At 56.5% G+C, this 17864-nt stretch overlaps 1 protein-coding gene across 2 annotated transcripts in view; it reads left to right on the forward strand.

The window, feature by feature from the left end:
- The window catches only part of CRYBG2 (crystallin beta-gamma domain containing 2), a 36340-nt gene that overhangs the window by 13304 nt on the left and 5172 nt on the right, over positions 1 to 17864 (forward strand). The window contains exons 4-19 of one of the 2 annotated variants that reach the window (XM_065576862.1): positions 4239 to 6595; positions 7818 to 7865; positions 7961 to 8079; positions 9512 to 9668; positions 10275 to 10414; positions 10615 to 10741; positions 11925 to 11960; positions 12541 to 12677; positions 12936 to 13062; positions 13549 to 13691; positions 14011 to 14137; positions 14643 to 14675; positions 14990 to 15102; positions 15710 to 15839; positions 16004 to 16143; positions 17668 to 17791. In XM_065576862.1, coding sequence (XP_065432934.1) covers positions 4239 to 6595; positions 7818 to 7865; positions 7961 to 8079; positions 9512 to 9668; positions 10275 to 10414; positions 10615 to 10741; positions 11925 to 11960; positions 12541 to 12677; positions 12936 to 13062; positions 13549 to 13691; positions 14011 to 14137; positions 14643 to 14675; positions 14990 to 15102; positions 15710 to 15839; positions 16004 to 16143; positions 17668 to 17791 — 4058 coding nt within the window. Of the gene's footprint in view, positions 1 to 4233; positions 6596 to 7817; positions 7866 to 7960; positions 8080 to 9511; positions 9669 to 10274; positions 10415 to 10614; positions 10742 to 11924; positions 11961 to 12540; positions 12678 to 12935; positions 13063 to 13548; positions 13692 to 14010; positions 14138 to 14642; positions 14676 to 14989; positions 15103 to 15709; positions 15840 to 16003; positions 16144 to 17667; positions 17792 to 17864 lie in introns of those variants that run through there. The other variant, XM_024107647.3, reaches the window with a different exon arrangement.

Consider the following 17864-nt stretch of genomic DNA (forward strand, 5'->3'; position numbering starts at 1 on the left):
TTAGACAGAGTTAGCAGCACCTCATGGGCGATGTGGTGGAAGGCCACTGCTCTCCTGGTATGAGCCAGGACACGTGGTTTCTGTCCATTGCTCTGAGGAGATTAACCCCATTCCCATGCCTTAGTCTGGTCTGGAGCCTGATTGGCCAGGGTCCAAAGAATCTGATGATGTCAGGCTCAGCTGCAGGTTGTGGGTGGCAATCTGGCCCTGAGATCTTTTGGAAATCTGGTGCAGGGAACTGAGGTTTGTCTGTAGCAGACAAGGATTGTTCTGGGTTGAAAAGCCATCCAAATAGTTAAAGAGCTCAGGCAAAATCAGTGTTTGCTTAGAGCAGGGAAGGAACACCTTGAAGTCACCTACCAACATGCAGGTCCTGCGTAGTTATGGGGTCACCCAAGCTGCATTTGGTCAGGTTACTGTAATGTCAGAATTCAGATGTTAATGGCCTGGGACCTCCTATGTGAATCACAGGAACTTCGTTAAGAATCTTTATTAAAAGCCTAATGGCAGCAGCACATTCAAGCACTCGGGCTTCTCGGGACGTGACTCATGCCCACACTCCAGTATGTGTCTGTCTGAATGCTGGACTTGTGCCTATACAAATTACCCCCTCCAAAAGAGGAGGCTGGGGGAGGTGCTACATGTTAGTATGACCCAGTGGACAGAGCACTGGAATGGCACTCTGCCACCAACTAACTTGGATGACCTTGGGCAAGTCACTTTGCTGCCCCATGCCTCAGTTTCCCCATCTGTAAAATGAGGATAGTGACACTGACCTCCTTTGCTAAGTGCTTTGAGATCTACAGATGAAAAGTGCTAGATAAGAGCTAGGGTTTTATTATGAGTTATTTTTACACACAAAATTGAATCATTTTAGAAACTGATGTTCATTTGGTTGAACCTGATTAGCTAGTGAAACTCAGTCAGACTCCCATATCAATTTAGCTTAAATTGATTGCTTAGGCCTGCTCTACAGACAGGTTTTGTATGGTTACGGGGGTGAATTTTTACTGATATAATTGTCCTAGTTATACCAGTGTAAGCCCCTTTATATCAGTATAACTGTATCCAGTCTAGAAGGCAGTTGTACCTCTTTAACGATCCCAGTGTTGCTAAAGCAGTACCATTTGTATGTGTAGACAAGGCCGTTCTGACTTAAACTAAACAGATATTAGGGCCTCTTCGACCGATTTCAAAGGGCTGCACCGATTTGACGGCATCAGATTCTAAAGCGACTTAGTTAAATTAGCGCAACTGTGGGGCCTTAGAGAGGGGTGCAGGGCCGGCGCAACCCATTAGGCGACCTAGGCGGTCGCCTAGGGCGCTACAATTTGGGGGGTGGCGACCAAGGTGGTATTTCGGGCTGGGACCTTCCGCCGCCTAGGGCGACAGAAAAGCCGGCGGCGCTCCTGGAGGGGTGACTATGAAAAGGAAACCTGCCTAGAAGGTAAACCAAAGGGGGAGTAAGCCACAGCTGATCAGAGAGCCGCAGAATCTGAGATTCTAATGAGGAGGAGTGGTGGCTGTCAGAAGGGGGACAGGGACAGGCACATACCGATTCTCAGAAAGTAGGACTTTGCTGTATGGTCCCTGCCCCGAGCTGCTTGCAATCTAGGTTAATTATGATGAGCTGTGAGGCAGGTCAGGATGATGCTAGGCAAGGTGGGAGGCGGGTTACACTAAAAAGGGCACCTTGTCTCTCCCAAGGCGAGACACGACGTTTCCCTTGTTATTAACGTAGGTGGGACCTGTGCTCCGAAAGCATTTAGGCAGCTCTGAAAATCCCACCCCATCGCATGAAGGGAGTGGGACTTCTGGAGAGCGATCGGAATGAGGAAAGGGATTGAATAGCGTCCAGGGCTTTGGGGGTTCATGGAGGGGTGGGGGGCAGCATGGCAGACTGCACCCGAGCTAGGCTTATACCCTCTGCCCCTTTGATTCTCGCAGTGAAATCGAAGACTCCCTGGCTGCTGCTTTGGGGGAAGGGCTGAGAGCGGCTCTCGGAGAGGAGGAATGCACCGAGGGATGTAGGTAGAGAGGGAGGGACCGGTCTGGGTGCTCAGGCAAAGGCAGTTTGGCATGGGAAGCCCACCCCGAAGAAGTGGTGCCAGGATGCTGGCTGTGATCAGGTGGAGCACCGAGGGTGGTGGGCACAGGAGGACCCGTCGATACAGGGTGGACTCAAACACTCAGAACCAAATGCCTTCAAGCATGGGGGAGCCTGAATCTGGACCTTGTCTTACCCCGGGGAAAACTGGAACAGGGCAAATCATGTCTGCACAAGGGGTCGGCATTGGCTGAAATTCCTGTGTAGACAGGGCCTCAGCCCATAGACTTCAGGGTAGTGCTCTCCTCTTGTGGCAGGGGGTCTGAAGGGCTACCTCCTGCTGGCCTTCTTGGTTCAAAGATTTCCTTTGAGCAGCATCCCCTTCTCCTCTCTCTGCCCCCGGATCCATTGGCCCCATTTCTGTACAACCAAGGAAGTCGCAGGATACCTCCGACCCCTGGTCTGACCCAGTGACATTGAACAAACTCATTATGGAGAGACACGATGAGAAGCCAAGGATGCTAAATGCTTCCGGCTCAGTCATGCAGGAGGTGCCTGATCGTGATGCCTTGTCAGCTGCTTAGATGTAAACCGAAGAGCATAATAAAACTATTCTGGGGAAGCCACGCTCCATAATAACAGAGTCTCCCCAACAGAAGATAGCGCTTAGCTAGGAGGACGTTGTCTTTGCAGTGGGCAGGTGGGAGGAACGTCTAATCCTGTCGTTCACTCTTCCCGCACGTCCATAAAGAACCACAGACTTAACAGGGCCAAGAGCTTAGCAAGATTCAATGTGGGATTGGCTATTTATATATGCTTATATAATGAAAAATGATATATTTATATATAAGACATCCTAATAAATGACAGCAATGTTTTGGAAGAGATGGGCTTACACCAATCTCTGAGTATTAGAGAACAGGATTCGACAGAATGTGTGTGTGTTACTGTGGGGTTCTCTGAAACATCTGGTGCCACCACTGTCAGAGACAGGACCAAGGGCTAGATGGACCTCCAGTCTGGTGATCCCTGTGTAAAGAGCCGCACCTCTGCTGCCAAGAAATACTAACAAAGGGACTCATCCGTTGACTTCCTCAGACGTTCGGCACGAGTAAACGCGGCGTTTGGCCCAATATTAATAAAAGTGCTTCCCTTCCTCTTGAGGAGTCTACAGCTGGAACTCCCAGCGAGCCAGTCCTTTCCCAGGGGAGGGAAGAGAACAGAGGAAAGGCAGCTCCACTCCTGCTTCCTCAGAGGGAGGGGAGTATCCTGGCTGGTTGGTTTCTGGCTCCTATGTTTGCAGAGTCGCTGGCTTGGCTTGGCCCAGACACCCAGGTGACTCACCCTGAAGATTATGGACACTTTGCTCTGCCAGGTAGGGCAGGCTGGGCTGGCTGTGTTCCACCCTCCCACAGGAAACGCCAGTTGAACATTTTCCAGCTGGTTTTTACAGGTGTCGCTCAGCACCTTGGTTCTGATGTTTGGCTGGCTCCTAGGGCGACTGCTCCTCCAGTGGGAGGCAGCGACGTCGAATGCACTCCACGTGATTTCCACTGGGGCCCACCCTGATGTACAAACTCTCACTGCATAACAGGCCAATGACCCAGATTCTGGGGTGTGATCCATTCCTCAGAGCCGGGGTGGGGGGAGGGGGAAGCGGCAATAACCTCTATAGGTACGGGTCCGGGCCCTCTAGAGCAGTTTCTATGTGACACCAACTATTAAGCCAAGCCTGCCTTGCACTATAACCACCTCCTATCAGGACTCCCAAGAAAACGAGTCACAAGGACGAGCCGGGTAGAAAGTCCAGGGCATAGGGGGCCGGGCTGGGCTGATCTGAGGTTAGTTAATGAAAGGGGGAGGAACTCAGTGCGGGTTGTGACTTCTACAAGACGGTAGCTGCTCAGTGTTGGTGTATCCAGGGCCGCCCAGAGGATTCAGGGGACCTGGGGCAAAGCAATTTCGGGGGCCCCTTCCATTAAAAAAAAGTTGCAATACTATAGAATACTATATTCTCGTGGGGGCCCCTGCGGGGCCTGGGGCAAATTGCCACACCTGCCCCCCCTCTGGGCGGCCCAGGGTGTATGACGGGCTCTCAGTGCTGGTGAGTGAGAACAGAGCCAAAGCAGGGAGCTCTGGGCCTTGCCCAAGCACTGACAGCTTCTCTTGTCTCTTCTCTCCTCCCTCTGTGGCTCCCCCAGCTCCTTCGGGCCGTGCAGAGACGGCGAGGAGGCCCAATCCAAGAGAGCCCGTGACGCTGGGACGGGGCTAGACGAGATGAAGAAGGTCGGCGGTAGCTCCCGCGCCCATCACCCCAAGCCAGGAAAGTCGACCCAGAGCACCTGGTTCAGCTGGAAGAAAGCGCCCGCTGATCAGCCCAAGGAAGAAGCCAAGCCCTGCTCCCGCAAGGTCTCCCTGCTGACACGGAGATTAGAGGCCGCCGCCAGCCCCTCCCGGGTGTCGATACTGCTGGAGGCCTGGGAGAAGGGGACAATAGGCAGGGAATCTGGGGACTTGCTTTCTCCAACAGACAGCAGCTGCTCCCGATCTCCCGGCCTGCAGAAGGATTTCTCTGAACACACGCCCGTGTTCTCACAAGTCTATTCTCCCGTTCGAAAGGAGACAAGGCCGACTGAAAGGGGAAAGCAGGCTGCTGATAGCACTACGGTCACTGAATCCCAGAAGGATGGCTGCCAGCCCGGCGCGGCCAGCACCGCTATATCCACTGGATCCCCCGGAGAAAGTCACCTGCTCAGTGCTGGTAGCACCACTACACCCACTGGGTCCCCAAGAGAAAGCCACGGCCCCAGTGCTGTCGGCATCACTACACCTGTTGGGTCCCCAAAAGCAAACCATGTGCCCAGTGCAATTGGCACCAATACGCCCATTTGTTCCCCAAGAAAAAGCCACGGCCCCAGTGCTGTCGGCATCACTACTGTAACCAGTTCCCAAAGCCAATGGCCCGTCCCAAATGCTGGCAGCATTACTGTATTTAGATCCGAAAGGGAAATCCTCATGCTCAAAGCCGGCAGCACTGTTGGGTTTAGATCCGGAAGAGAAGTCATTGTGCCCACCGTTGAGAGCACCAGTGTAAGCGAATTGGCACGAAGGAGCAGCACGTCTACCCCTGGATCCCCAAGCGAAAGCTGCTGGCAATGTGCTGGTGGAAGCCTGATGGCCCTTGGTGAGGCTGCTGGCAGCTGTGCCGCTGGATCGCCGGGAGAAAGCCGCACGGCGCAAGCCGGCGGTGCTGCTGTGAGTGAATCCCAAGGAGACAGGGGCACGCCTGAAACCAACGGCAGCCTGCCAGATCCCGGCGGCGCAGCCACAACTGGGTCAGAAACGGAGAGCAGCGTGCCAAGCACAGGGGGTGCCGTTTTAGCTGCACCTGGGACAAAGAGTACATCTAATGCTGCCGGCGCGCCTGGAAATAGCGCCCAAGGAGAACGTGACAATCCAGAGCCTTTAGCTGGAGTGCAGCTGTCGGTCTCCCAGGCTACAGTCAGGGGAGAGGGGGATGAACCATCTGGGAACTCCGAGGGATCTGCACAAGAGCCAAACGTTTCATCTGAAGAGACCGAGGCCTCCCCTGAAGCCTTGAGTCACCAGGAGACAGCAGAGGAGGACCCCGACATGTCTGTGGACATGGAACTTTTGGTGGACACCCTCCGCAACATGGAACCCTCCGAAATCCGAAAGCCTCCCAAGATCCCCCGGCTGTCGCGCTCTTCCTCGCGTGGAAAATACGCCACCCTGCCGCCCATTGACGAGTATCACGTCGCTCCCAAGTCCCAGGTTCCCCTCCCGGAGGCCCTCAGCGAGCTCTTTGGTCGGACGGAACGGAAGCATCTGGAGGAGAATGGACTGAAACAGGAGAACGTGGATCCTTCCGAGGAGGAGGAAGAGGAGATAGAGAACCCATATCTCAGTAAGGATGAGAAGCCACAAGCCAAAGAGGAGCGCAGAAAAATTTACCCCTGGGAAAACATGTCATCTGAAATAGAGGAGAAGACGCTGTCTCTCCTGGGGAAGTTGAGGCAGCCCCCGGGGGATGAGAAGGCTTCCAGGAATCAAAGCATCCTTTTCAACACTAACATCCTCAAAGGCACCTCCCTGCTGAAAGATCTCCAGGAGCAGAAGGCAGTCCCCACAGAAGACAAGCCCTACTCCCGCTTGGACAGCAGCCTCCTCTACAGACGGTTCATCTCCTCTGTGACGCCCCCGCTCAAAGCTCTGGAGAAGGAGCGAGAAGGAAGGAGCTCACCCACGCCAATTGACCCGGCTCTGCTAAATGCCAGCGGGCAGAGCTGGACGCCACCCAATGGGCCACAGTTGAAACCCTGCGAACAGCTGACCTCTGAGCCTTCCCCCGCTGGAGTCCAAGAGATGACAAGAGTCCTCTCTCTGGACCCTCAGAAAGCACCAGGCATAGACAAAAGCACTGGCCAGAATCCTCTGCTCTTCATGGAGGCTGAGCAGAAAAATACTCCTCCCCCGTTGCTGGATCACCCTGCAGCTGGGGTGAGTAACTCCACACTACGCAGTCAGGTGAGTCTCGAGCTCTGAGCAGGAAGCCGGCTCCGCTTGTCCTCACCCCAGTCCCAATAATGCCACGCCCCTGAGCGCCTCGTCTGGTGATAGGGGAATCAAAACTCACCAGGGGTTCCAGGCCCTAGAAACTCCCTCAGTCCCATTGCGCGGCTCTGACCCGGCAGCTTGCGTTCCACAGCTGATGGGGGGGGGGGAAAGCTACGAGGAAACTGATGGCGCTGGTGGGACCTGGATTCCCAAAGCAGAGTGTTGATAATCATAATGATCATCAATAATGGGTCAACTCAGGAGGTCCTTACTCAGGCAAAACGCCCCGTGAGTAAGGACAGCAGGGTTTGGCCATTGTAATATTTGTGATTGTTGTGAGGTCGGCCTTTGGAGGGGGGGAAGCTTTGCGGTATTGGTTGCGGGGGAGATGACGTGAGGGAGTACCACTCCGGCAGGCCCCAGGACCTGCATCCTTCTGGAGCCCTGGGGAGAATGCGGAGCAGCGTGGAGAATAGGAGGCGGGAGTGCAGACGCCCATCAGGACGAGGCTCTCAGGCGTAGGCAGGACTGATGCTGGCATCATGCCCCACACAGGGTAGCCCAGCTGGGAATGAGCCGCTCTGTGACGGACAGAAGGGCTGATTCTGACACCCCTTCCTCAAACTGTGCAGCGCTTACTCCACGAGTAGCTCCATTGCCTTCTGCTCGTGGAGTAAGGTGAGTAACGGAATCTGGAGTGGCCCAGAGAGAGACACTGAGCAGCTGGAGTGAGAGATGAGCTGAAGCTGGAGAGCTGAATGAGAGATCGAAGGGTGTGTTTGGGATTAGGTAGATAGATGGCTATGCACAGGGAATGCAGATGTAGGGACTAGATAGATGAGAATGGAGATGTTTAGATAAAGGGCTGTGTATAAGGGGTAGACCGACAGAGGTGTATGGGGTTCGATAGCTAGAAAGCTGTGTATAAGAGAGAGCTAGCTAGCTGGATGTGTCTGAGGCTAGCTAGAGAGACGTCTGTGTAGGACAGGGGCTGGATAGATAGAGAGAAGTGGGTGAGGTAATTGATGAACAGAGATGATGGCATGCCAGGGGTGTGGAAGGAAGGAATCTTGGGGCAGACCAGAGAAGACGAGAAGGGACCGAGGGAGCCTTCTCGAAGTGCAGGGCTCTTTCCAGAGGACGTGCCATTTCCTTCTGCTTCTTACCCAGTTTTCCTTTCCTTTTTTTCCAGCAAGAGGCAAAGAACCCCTCCACGAAGCTCAACGGGAGACCTGGGAAGGTACTGATGCTATGGGCAGGGCTGGGGTGGGGCGTCGGCCATGCGCGGGGGCAGGGCAGGCAGGTGAGGTTAGCGGTGGTGTCATTTCTCTCCAGATCATTCTGTTCTCTGAGTCAGGCTTCGCAGGCCAGAAGAGGGAGATCTGGGGCGACATCGCCGACGCTACGTCCTGGGAGCTCTCCCACACCATCTCCATCCGGGTGGTCCGAGGGGGGTAAGCATGCCGCCGGCTGCTCTGCTCTAGCGTGAGCTCGTGCAGACACAAGGGCTAAGGATGGAGGCTACAGAGCCGCGCAGTGCTGCAGGGGGAATGACAGCACCGAAAAGGGAGCAGTGGGGGCAAAAAACCTAACTCGTTTTAAGACTGAGCTCGCTGAGTTTATGGAGGGGATGGTACAATAAGGTTGCCTGCAATAGCACATGGCCCACCTGCAACTGCTAGTAGCAAATATCTCTAATGGCCAGAGATGGGACACTAGATGGGGAGGGCTCTGAGTTACTACGCAGAATTCTTTCCCAGGTGTCTGGCTGGTGGTGGGTCAGGATCTAACTGGTTACCGTATTTGGGATCAGGAAGGAATTTTCTCCCAGATCAGATTGGTTGAGACCCCTGGGGGTTTCGCCTTCCTCTGCCGTGTGGGCCATGGTTCGCTTGCTGGTTTGAACTCGAGTAACTGGTGGATTCTCAGTAACTTGAATCAAGCCCTGAGGACTTCAGTAACTCGACCAGAGGGACCTACTACAGGAATGGGTGGGGGAGGTTCTGTCACCTGCCATGTGCAGGTCAGATTAGATGATCCCGATGGTGCCCCTGGCCTTAGAGTCTATGAGTCTGTGACCCGCAGGAAGCCGCCCAGCTCAGCTTGCATGAGAACCCAAATCCCCACATTCGGGCAACTCTCCAAAGCTGGAGAGGGAGGCTAAGGCACTGAGCTGGGACTCAGGAGATGAGGGCTCCGCCACTGTTCCCAGTGAGATCTCGGGCAAGAAATCTCTGTGCCTCGTTTTACCAGCGGGGAGAATAATCTTTCCTTTCTCCTACCTTTGTCGACCGGGTCTATTTAGATTGTGAGCTCCAGGGCGTGCCCAGCACCTAACACACCGGGGCCCTAATCTTGGTGGTTAGAAACTAGTGCCCTGGTCACTGGTAACATGCCCTCAGCCAAAGACTGAATCCAGGGCTCTGGTCCCTCTCTGGGAACCGCATGACGGGGGGCTTTAAACAGTGCCCCACTTGGCTCAGCTTGGACTTGTACTCATCCCTCTGATTATCGTCCAGGCTCTCCCATTCTGCTGGGAATTTAACAGTCTCTCAGTTATCAGCTCACTGTTTAATTGGGGTTCCCTGGTTATTCCCCTGGTTTGCTCCCTGCTGTGTGTTGACCCCGGGTTGCTGTCCAAGGCCCTGATGCTGCAAAGTCATCCTCATAGGTAAGACCCTTTCTCCTACACAGAGTCCCACTGAACCACTGGGACGCCACATGAGCACTAGGGTTCCCTTTGCCCGGGCAGGGTCCCAGTGGGCAGGCAGGCGGTGCTGGACTCCCAAGATGGGCACAGGCTCAGAGGCTGTGCTGGCAGGCAGCAGGGTTACCCTGCAGTGCTCTCGGTGCAAGCCCCCCTCCCGTGCGCTGTGCTCCCTCCAGCTGGGTGATGTACGAGAAGCCGCGGTTCCATGGGCGGAAGTGTGTGCTGGCCGAGGGGGATGTGGAGATCAACAATCCATGGACAGCCTATGGGAAAGACGGGGAGGTGCCTGAGAACGCGCCCTTCCTCATCGGCTCCTTCAAGAGGGTGGTGAGGGTAAGTGCAGGACCCCATCGAGGCTGGTCTCCGGGTGGGTTTGATCCTCTTAGAAAACACTTCTCCTCCTCCAAAGCAATGGGATGTTCAGTTGAGTTGGGGCCAAGCCCTAGACCCAATGCCCGTGAACTTTGTGGCCCAAGCCCAGCGGAAGGGCCTGCATGGCAGCTGGTGTGGGAGCAGAGTGCAAGGGAGGGCTATGCAGTGGGGCAGTGCCAATGGAGTGATGATGAGATCGTTGTCCATGGAAGCATTTGTTGTAGGAGGTCAACATAGACAACAATGAGGCCAATAATAAGAGTAATGTCAGGGATGGAGCAGTGGATTTTTTTTACAAGGCAGATTCTTGGAATCTCTAGGGCTTTCAGGTCCATTTGAAAGAGAATCTAAGGTGTCATTGAACTCCTTTTCCGCAACCTGAGAAAAAGCCCTTGATGGACGTTGATCTTAACTTGTCCTTTGGGATCTAAATTAGAGAGTGAAGCAGCTGGCACCTGATTGGAGGCCGGGGTAGGTTTCCCTGGGGTGGTTCTTAGCACAAGTTCGGGGAGAGATGAAGGGTACCTTGGTCCCTGCTGGCTAGCAGGCTGCTGTCTCCTGTTTCAGGATTACCGGATCCCCGAGATCAGTTTGTTTACCGAGGAGAATGGAGAAGGCACAAAAGTCAGGTTCATGGATTCCTCAGAAGACACCCGGGTCCGTGGCAAGCCCTTGAAGGCCTCTTCCATCATTGTTCACTCTGGCCTGTAAGACATGCGCACTGTGGCACTGGGGTCTGGGCGGGGTTCCTCTCTTCCTGCTTTGGCTTCCCAGTGCGACGAAAACCAGAGAAGGAGCCAGATCTAAAGCCCTTTGAAATCAGTAGAAAGACTCACATTGAGTTCAGAGAGCAATGGATCAGGCCCAAAGCTCGTCCGTATGTAATTGTTTTCTCGCTGTCCTCCAGGTGGCTGATTTACTCCAAACCTTTCTTTGATGACGACCCCTATGTTTTGGAGCCTGGCGGGTATCCCAATTTAAAAGCCTGGGGTGCGAAGGACCCGTCCGTCTGCTCTATGCATCCTATTAAACTGGTGAGTGCTTTGCCTTGGTGCCTCCCACCCTCCCATTGGGAGATGCTACCAGCTAATCTCTCCGTCCCTTCTAAGATAGACAGCCTTGTATCAGGATCAAGTATATCTGATAAGGGATGGCCACCACCGTTGGCATTTGAACCTCCCCTGATGGAGATGGTTTGTCCCGAGCTGCATTTTCGGAAAGGTGTCTGGGACCTAGTGAAATGGCCAGTGCACTGTGGGGACTGGAACGAAGTAGGAACGCTCTGAATCCCCGGGGCTGCACAGGGCAGAAGACAAGCTGAAGCTCACACACAGCCCCCTCCTTCCTGACAAGACTATAAATTAGGGTGACCAGACCACAGGGATGAAATATCGGGACGCGGGGGGGGGGCGGAGCAAAAAAAAAATGGCGGCGGAGCCAAAAAAAAAAAGCAGTTTCGCAGGGGCGGGGGGGGCATTAGCAGGCCCCAGCCGCGCCGGGCGCACGTGCTGCCCACCCCAGGGCAAAAGCTGGCCCCGATGCAGAAGGGGCTAGGGATAAAGAGGGCAGGGGGGGGGACAAGAAACAAAGTCCGGGGCTGGCCACGGCGCGGGCGTGCAAGGGGCCAGGGCTGGCACAGCCGAGCCACAGCAGCGGCCGGTCACCTGTGGGGCTCCAGGCTGGGCAACGGGCAGGAGCCAGGGCTTTTCCCAGCCCTGCAGAGCCTCCTGCCCCCCAGCCTGCCGTGGGCACATGCAGCGCGTCCCGCCGCCGGCAGGGAGCCCAACGCCTCTCCCGCTCGGCTGCGCTCCAGCGGCTCCTTCCCGGCGGGGCCGCGGCAACTTTCCCTTCCCCTCCCAGGCTCCTGGTAGTTGCCCGACCCTCCTCCTAACCTCCTCCCTCCATTGAGAGATCCAATGGGGGAAGGAGGGGGCGGAGTCGGGGTTGGGGGGGCGTGAGCGCCGGAGCAGAGGGTAAATTTCCTTCTTTGTCCCGCGTCCCGACCGAACATCGGTCGGGACGCGGGACAAAGAAGGAAATATCGGGACTGTCCCGATAAAATCGGGATGTCTGGTCACCCTACTATAAATCAGCCTGATTTTAGTAGCTTTTGAGCCCCACGCCCTTAGTCTTGTCTGGTTCTAGCCTTGAATCTGTGCTCTGCTTCACTCTCTCTCTCTGCCAGGCAATTCTCATTCTGGTTTCCTCTTGTTTCAGGGCTGCCCTGCTGTAGAGAAACCTGGGGAGCCCAAGGTAAGAGAGGAAGGGACTTGCTGAGCCAGGGCCCTAAAACTGATCAGGTGAAGGGTCCGTTCCCAAAGGGAAGGGTGTCCAGAGTGCTCACAGCTGCTGCAGAACCGGCCACTCCCACCGGGAGGTGCTGTTGGGGATCACGCCAAGAGATGGGCTGGGGGACTGCTCACAACCCACTCCCAGCTGTTGCTAGGAGGAGTGACTATAGAGAACGGTGTCAGAAGATTGACTGTGGCAGTGCTCCCGCTACTCCAGCCTCTTCCAATAGGGGGCACTTTAGGGAATGGGGCAGGAGTACAGGCTGTGGGGGAGCTCCCAGCTACTCCAGTCCCAGCAGGAGTCACTAGGTCTGGATCTGAGGTTCCTCAATCGCCATAGAATATCAGGGTTGGAAGGGACCTCAGGAGGTCATCTAGTCCAACCCCCTGCTCAAAGCAGGACCAATCCCCAGACAGAACTTTATCCCAGTTCCCTAAAAGGCCCCCTCAAGGATTGAACTCACAACCCTGGGTTTGGCAGGTCAATGCTCAAACCACTGAGCTATCCCTCCCCCCCGCCTGTGTTTCCTGTGTCTCTCCAGGCAGTGATCTACGAGAAGGCATGGTTCCAGGGCCACAGCTGCGAAGTGAACCGAGACATCTATGCTCTGAAGAAGCAGGAGAACAGCCAGGGCCCTGTGATGTCCACGGTGGGGTCTCTGCGCATCCTGGGGGGCTGGTGAGTGTCTGGAGGAACTGCAGGGACCGGAGGGTGAGATTGTCGTCATTGCAAAGTGCCCTGGTGGCCAAAGTCCAAGGTGAAGAAGGAGCCCAGGGGTCTGCAAGCCCGGGAGCTGTTCTGGGGGAAGCGCCCCCTATACACAAAGGGGAAAGGGGTCCCCCTAGCAATAGGAAAAGCATCTCAATAGCCTGGGGTGAGTGTGGGTCCAGAAGGTGCATGACGGGACTGACTGCTTGTCTGTCTCCATTCCTTCAGCTGGGTCGGCTACGAGAAGGAGGGGTTCCGGGGCCACCAGTATCTGCTGGAGGAAGGCGAATACCATGACTGGGCGCAGTGGGGAGGCTACAGCGACGAGCTGATGTCCTTACGGCTGATCCGGACGGTGAGAGGAGCTAGCGGCGGGGCCGGCAGATGGCTGGATTGCCATCTCCTTTACCCACGCCAGCCTGGGCAGGGCAGGCTCTCCCACGCTGCCCGCCCACATGCCTTAGCTGAAGTCAGAGCGCCAGGGGACTTCAGCGCCTTTAGCCAGCCCTTGCCCGCTCTGAGGCCACTGTCCAGAAGGGTGCCAGTCAGTGCCAGTAGCTTTTGTGCTGTGACACCTGTCCCGCTGGGACTCAGAAGACCCACCAAACTCATTACACACAGGGCACCGGCTGGTGGTAACTGTTCAGGCTGGATTTGAACCGGGTGAGCTAGCAGTTATCCCATTCTCCATCACCTGCAGCATCCAGCACCACTAGGGACCCAGGTTGTGTTTGTGGAGGGAGCCCGCCGTGCCCCAGTGGCACCCACCGCCAAGCAGGGACACACCGGGGAGGGAGTCAGGCAGACAGACAGACTGAGAGAGGGTTCCCCCTTCCCACAGGACTTCTCGGACCCGGCGCTGGTGCTCTACGAGGCAATGGACTTCCAGGATGGGCCCAGTGTGGAGCTAAGCGAAGCGCTGCCCGACGTGGAGCTGGCCGGCTATGGAATCACAACCCAGTCCATCCATGTGCTGAGTGGAGTGTGAGCACCCTGGGGAAGGGCGGGGTGAGGCTGGACTGTGGGGGGCTGGGACAGTGCTGTAACAGGGAACAAGGGAGACGGCTTCAGTATAGAAGAGGGAAAAGGAGTTTAGGGTCTTGGCAAATCCAGTGCTGGGTAACTTAGTGACAGGCAGGAACATTTGTGCTAAGGACTGGGGGTAGGAATCCACATGCTTCAGGGCTGTTCACCATTGGGGTCAGGAAGTAATACTCCCCCACGTGCAACCCTTGTATGATTGGCAGGGCGCATTGAGAGCCAGATGGGTGCCTAAGTCACCCTGTTCCATTTCTCTGGCCAGGTGGGTGGCCTACGAGAACACAAACTTCTCAGGCGAGCAGTACATCCTGGAGAAAGGAGTGTATCGGAACTGTGAGGACTGGGGAGCCAGTGCCGGCCGGATCTCCTCTGTGCAACCTGTCCTCCAGGTGAGGGAGCCCTGTGTCTCCCCATACACCCGCCCCCTGTGAGGGAGCCCACATCATCCCAATTGCCTGCCCCTCTGGGCAAAAGTGTCCCACCCTGCCTTGTCCTTGCCCTGTGGCCAGCGGGTGTTAAGGAAAGAAGTCCTTCAATCTATGTTCTTTGGGCTTGATTCTCTGTTGCCATCCACCTTCCTGCTGTACAGGGAGTTGCCAGTGGCGGGAGATGGCCCCAGGGCAATACTCCCAGCAAAGGGAGTATCGCCCGTCCCGTGCTCGGTGTGGGGACAGAGCTGCTCCGAATCGGGGCCCTTTGCTCTGCAGCACATCATGGGAAGCCCCCCGGGGCGTGAAGGGAGCTGGTGTGGGGCGTGTGCTCCTGGCACAGGCGGGGGGAGACGTTAACGGGGGTTGCTGAGGCCCCATCTGAGCGCAGTGCTCACCGCTGTGGGGCGTGTGCCCCGGCTCAGGCGGGGTGAGATAGTAACCGGTGTGGCTTGTTTTCTTCCAGGTCGGGGAGCACAGTCTGCATTTTGTCTCCAGGGTAAGAGGTGGGATCCTTGGGGGCGGGGGTGTAATCTGTCTCTCTGCAGTCTAGGCCTTTCTGCTGTGCCCATCCCCTGGGGTCTGGGTGCCTCTGGTAAGGGGATGTCAGTGGGAGCGGGCGCTGGTTTGGTGCTGGGTTGGACGCACAAGCTTGAGCTGCTGGGAGATGCTGCCTCACGAGGTGCCATGAGCTGCCTGCTGGAGGAATCGCGTGTATCCCTCCCCGGGTCCCATTCCATTAAATTCCCCCCCGACCCCATACCCTGCTGGCCCAGGCCCGGTTCATTCAGTTTTGTTCTTTGGGTTCTCCAGATCCAGCTGTTCTCAGGTCCCGATTACCTTGGTGATCACATCTCCTTTGAGGACAATCAGGTGTCCCTGCCGGAGGCCTTCGCTCCCCAGTCCTGCAGGGTCCACGGAGGCAGGTAATGCGTCCTTCAGCCCTGCCAGAGCTGCCGCACATGCTCTGAGCCGCACGCCGTATTTACTAAGCAGGGGCTGCCGAGCTGGCGTCGAAACACTGGCAGCTGCACGAACCTCCCAGAGCTCTGACGGGGTGATTGGGAAGGTGGGAGATCATGCCAGGAACGCCTGGGGGCTCTGCCCCAGCGGGCCCTTCGGGGAGTTGAAGAGTAGGGTCCTCAGTTCCAGATTTGGGGGGTTGGGCCCTGTGTGTTTGGCAAGGGGGCTGGGAAGCACATGGGCTTTTGAGGGTTGGGGTGGGGAGGATCTGGACGGGAGTTGCAGGGGACTGCTGGCTCCAAGGAGGGAAGGACGTTGGGGCTGGTAGGTTCCGGAGGAATGCGGGTGTCTTGCAGGTTGGATAGAGGCGTGGCAGGGCATGCTGGGGAAGAGGAGGGGAGGAGGGGGTGAGGTTCTCTGTGTTTGGAGGGGGCTGCAGGGGTTTCCTCTCACTGGCACTGGAGAGGGAGAGGGTTTGGGAAGAGCCCTGGGAGCCTGCACCCCAGACCCCTGCCTGCACTGAAGGCCCCTGGGGACAGAATCATGCCTGTGGGTGCATCTCACTTCCAGCTGGATTCTCTACGATGGCCGGGAGTTCGAGGGTGAACAGCACGTTCTATCGGACGGCGAGTATCCGTCGCTCACCGCCATGGGCTGCGGCTCGTCCACGGCCATCCGGTCACTGCAGAAGGTCCCAATTGTAAGTATTTCAAATCCCACTGCTGCCTCTTCCTCCCCATTAGCAGTTTCTTGGCTTTGCCCCCAGCGCGTCTGTCCGTTTGGATGCGTATCACCATGTGTATTCTCCCTGCCTACCCCATCCTGCCCCTTTGCTGCCTCCATCCCTTTCCCTTTTCCCTGCAGTTTTTCTCGGAGCCCTGGATCTTCCTGCATGGGCTGGAGTGTTTTGAAGGGAAGGAGATAGAGCTAACCAGCGAGGTGCGGAGCCTGCAGGCCGAGGGCTTCAATAACCATGTGCTGTCTGTGCGTGTGAAAGGCGGGATGTAAGTGAACAACTTCCCCCAGCAGCACACATCAAGAACAGGGGCCAGCGTCCTCCCAGGGGCCCCCTCTGACATCCAGAAATAGCGATCCGCCTGGATAAACCAGGAAGAGTGCCCAGCAGTGACCTTCCGCCCACTGGGTGCGCATCCATCACGACCAGCAGTGCCGTACCCCACCACACGTCCTGGGTACTGCTCAGTCGTGACCCACCTCGGATCTCCGATAGTGATTCTCTTCGGAGCCGGGTCACACAGAGGGAAGTGTCCAGACGCTGAGGGAACCACTCCACACCGTGCTCAGAGCCGCGGGGAAAGCCCCGCCTGCCTCCTGACGGCTGTGACCAGTTCCTGAGCCTGGGACAGTCAGACCCAGCCTGTGCCAGAGCCCAGCCCACAGCTGACACTAGGAGCCTGGTCACAGCTGCCCCAGGCCAGCCAGGCTGGGGAAGCCTCTCCCAGGTCTCCCCTTCACAATGTGCTCAGTGCCCCCTCTATGGCTCCTCCCCAGAGACGGGCGCTGCTAAGGAACAGAACCAGGACAGACCCGTTCTGTTTGCTTCTCCCCATCTGACCCAGGGCCCCGCCCCACACGTCAGCTACGCAGGTGTGTTTTGGCTCCGCCCCCATGTTGGCAGGAAGCCAGGCTGTGCAGCTTCCAGGCCGAAACAATAGGTTGACAAACACTCCCAGGTGGCTGAGCCCTGCCCCAGTTGTGGAAGAACGTGAAGGTTAAAGAATAACCTGAAACGCACAGGCCTGGCAATTTCCCCAGGTAACACCCTCTGGGTGTTAACTCAGAGCAGGCTGGCCTTGAATTAAAGATGGGATGAAATATTCTTGGAGACCCCTTTTCAGACGGGCTTAGCTCCCCGAGGCCGGGTGCTGAGAGCAGATTCGCTGCTGTCAATCCGTGCATTTAGTTATAGAAAAATAGCTCGGAAGAGGGAAGTTGAGCTTCTTGCCCCAGGTCACACACCGATCCCAGGAGCCCTGGACCAGGAGCCCTGATTTCCAATCCCCTCCTGTAGCCATTAGACCGTGCTCACTCTAAGAGCTGGGGAGAAAACCCAGGAGTCCTGACTCCCAGTCCCTGGCTATCCACGCTGCTACCCAATCGAGCATGCAACTACCATAGAGCTTGGTGGGGTCTCTAGGGCAGCGGTTCTCAAACTGTGGGTCGGGACCCCAGAATGGGTCGCAACTCTGTTCTAGTGGGGTCGCCAGGGCTGGCTTAGACTTTCTGGGGCCGAAGCTGAAGTCTGAGCCCCCAGTCCCCCGGCCGGAGCTGAAGCCCTTGGGCTTCGTCTTTGGCACCCCTGCTCAGGGTGGCAGGGCTCGGGCGGGCTGAGGCTTCGGCCCCCCCTCCTGGGGTGGTGCAGTAATTTCTGTTGTCAGAAGGGGGTCGTGGTGCAATGACGTTTAAGACCCCCTGCGCTAAGGCGACACCCCTCCTGGCCTGTGCACTCTTTGGAGCATTCTTCTGCATGGGGAAGGTACCAGAATGTCTTTGCTCCCTCCCCCCAGATGGGTGCTGTGTGAACACAGCAACTTCCGAGGCCGCCAGTGGCTGCTGGATTGTACGGAGATCACCAACTGGCTGACCTACAGCGGGCTTCAGCACATAGGCTCCCTCTACCCCATCCGGCAGGTGAGTGCTGGGCACCAAACTTCCCTCGCTGCTGTGTGTGCTGGAGGCAGGGAAGACCCGAGAGGGAGTCCCC

The sequence above is a fragment of the Chrysemys picta genome, chromosome 23, assembly GCF_011386835.1.
Source record: "Chrysemys picta bellii isolate R12L10 chromosome 23, ASM1138683v2, whole genome shotgun sequence".
Classification (NCBI taxonomy): Eukaryota; Metazoa; Chordata; order Testudines; family Emydidae; genus Chrysemys; species Chrysemys picta.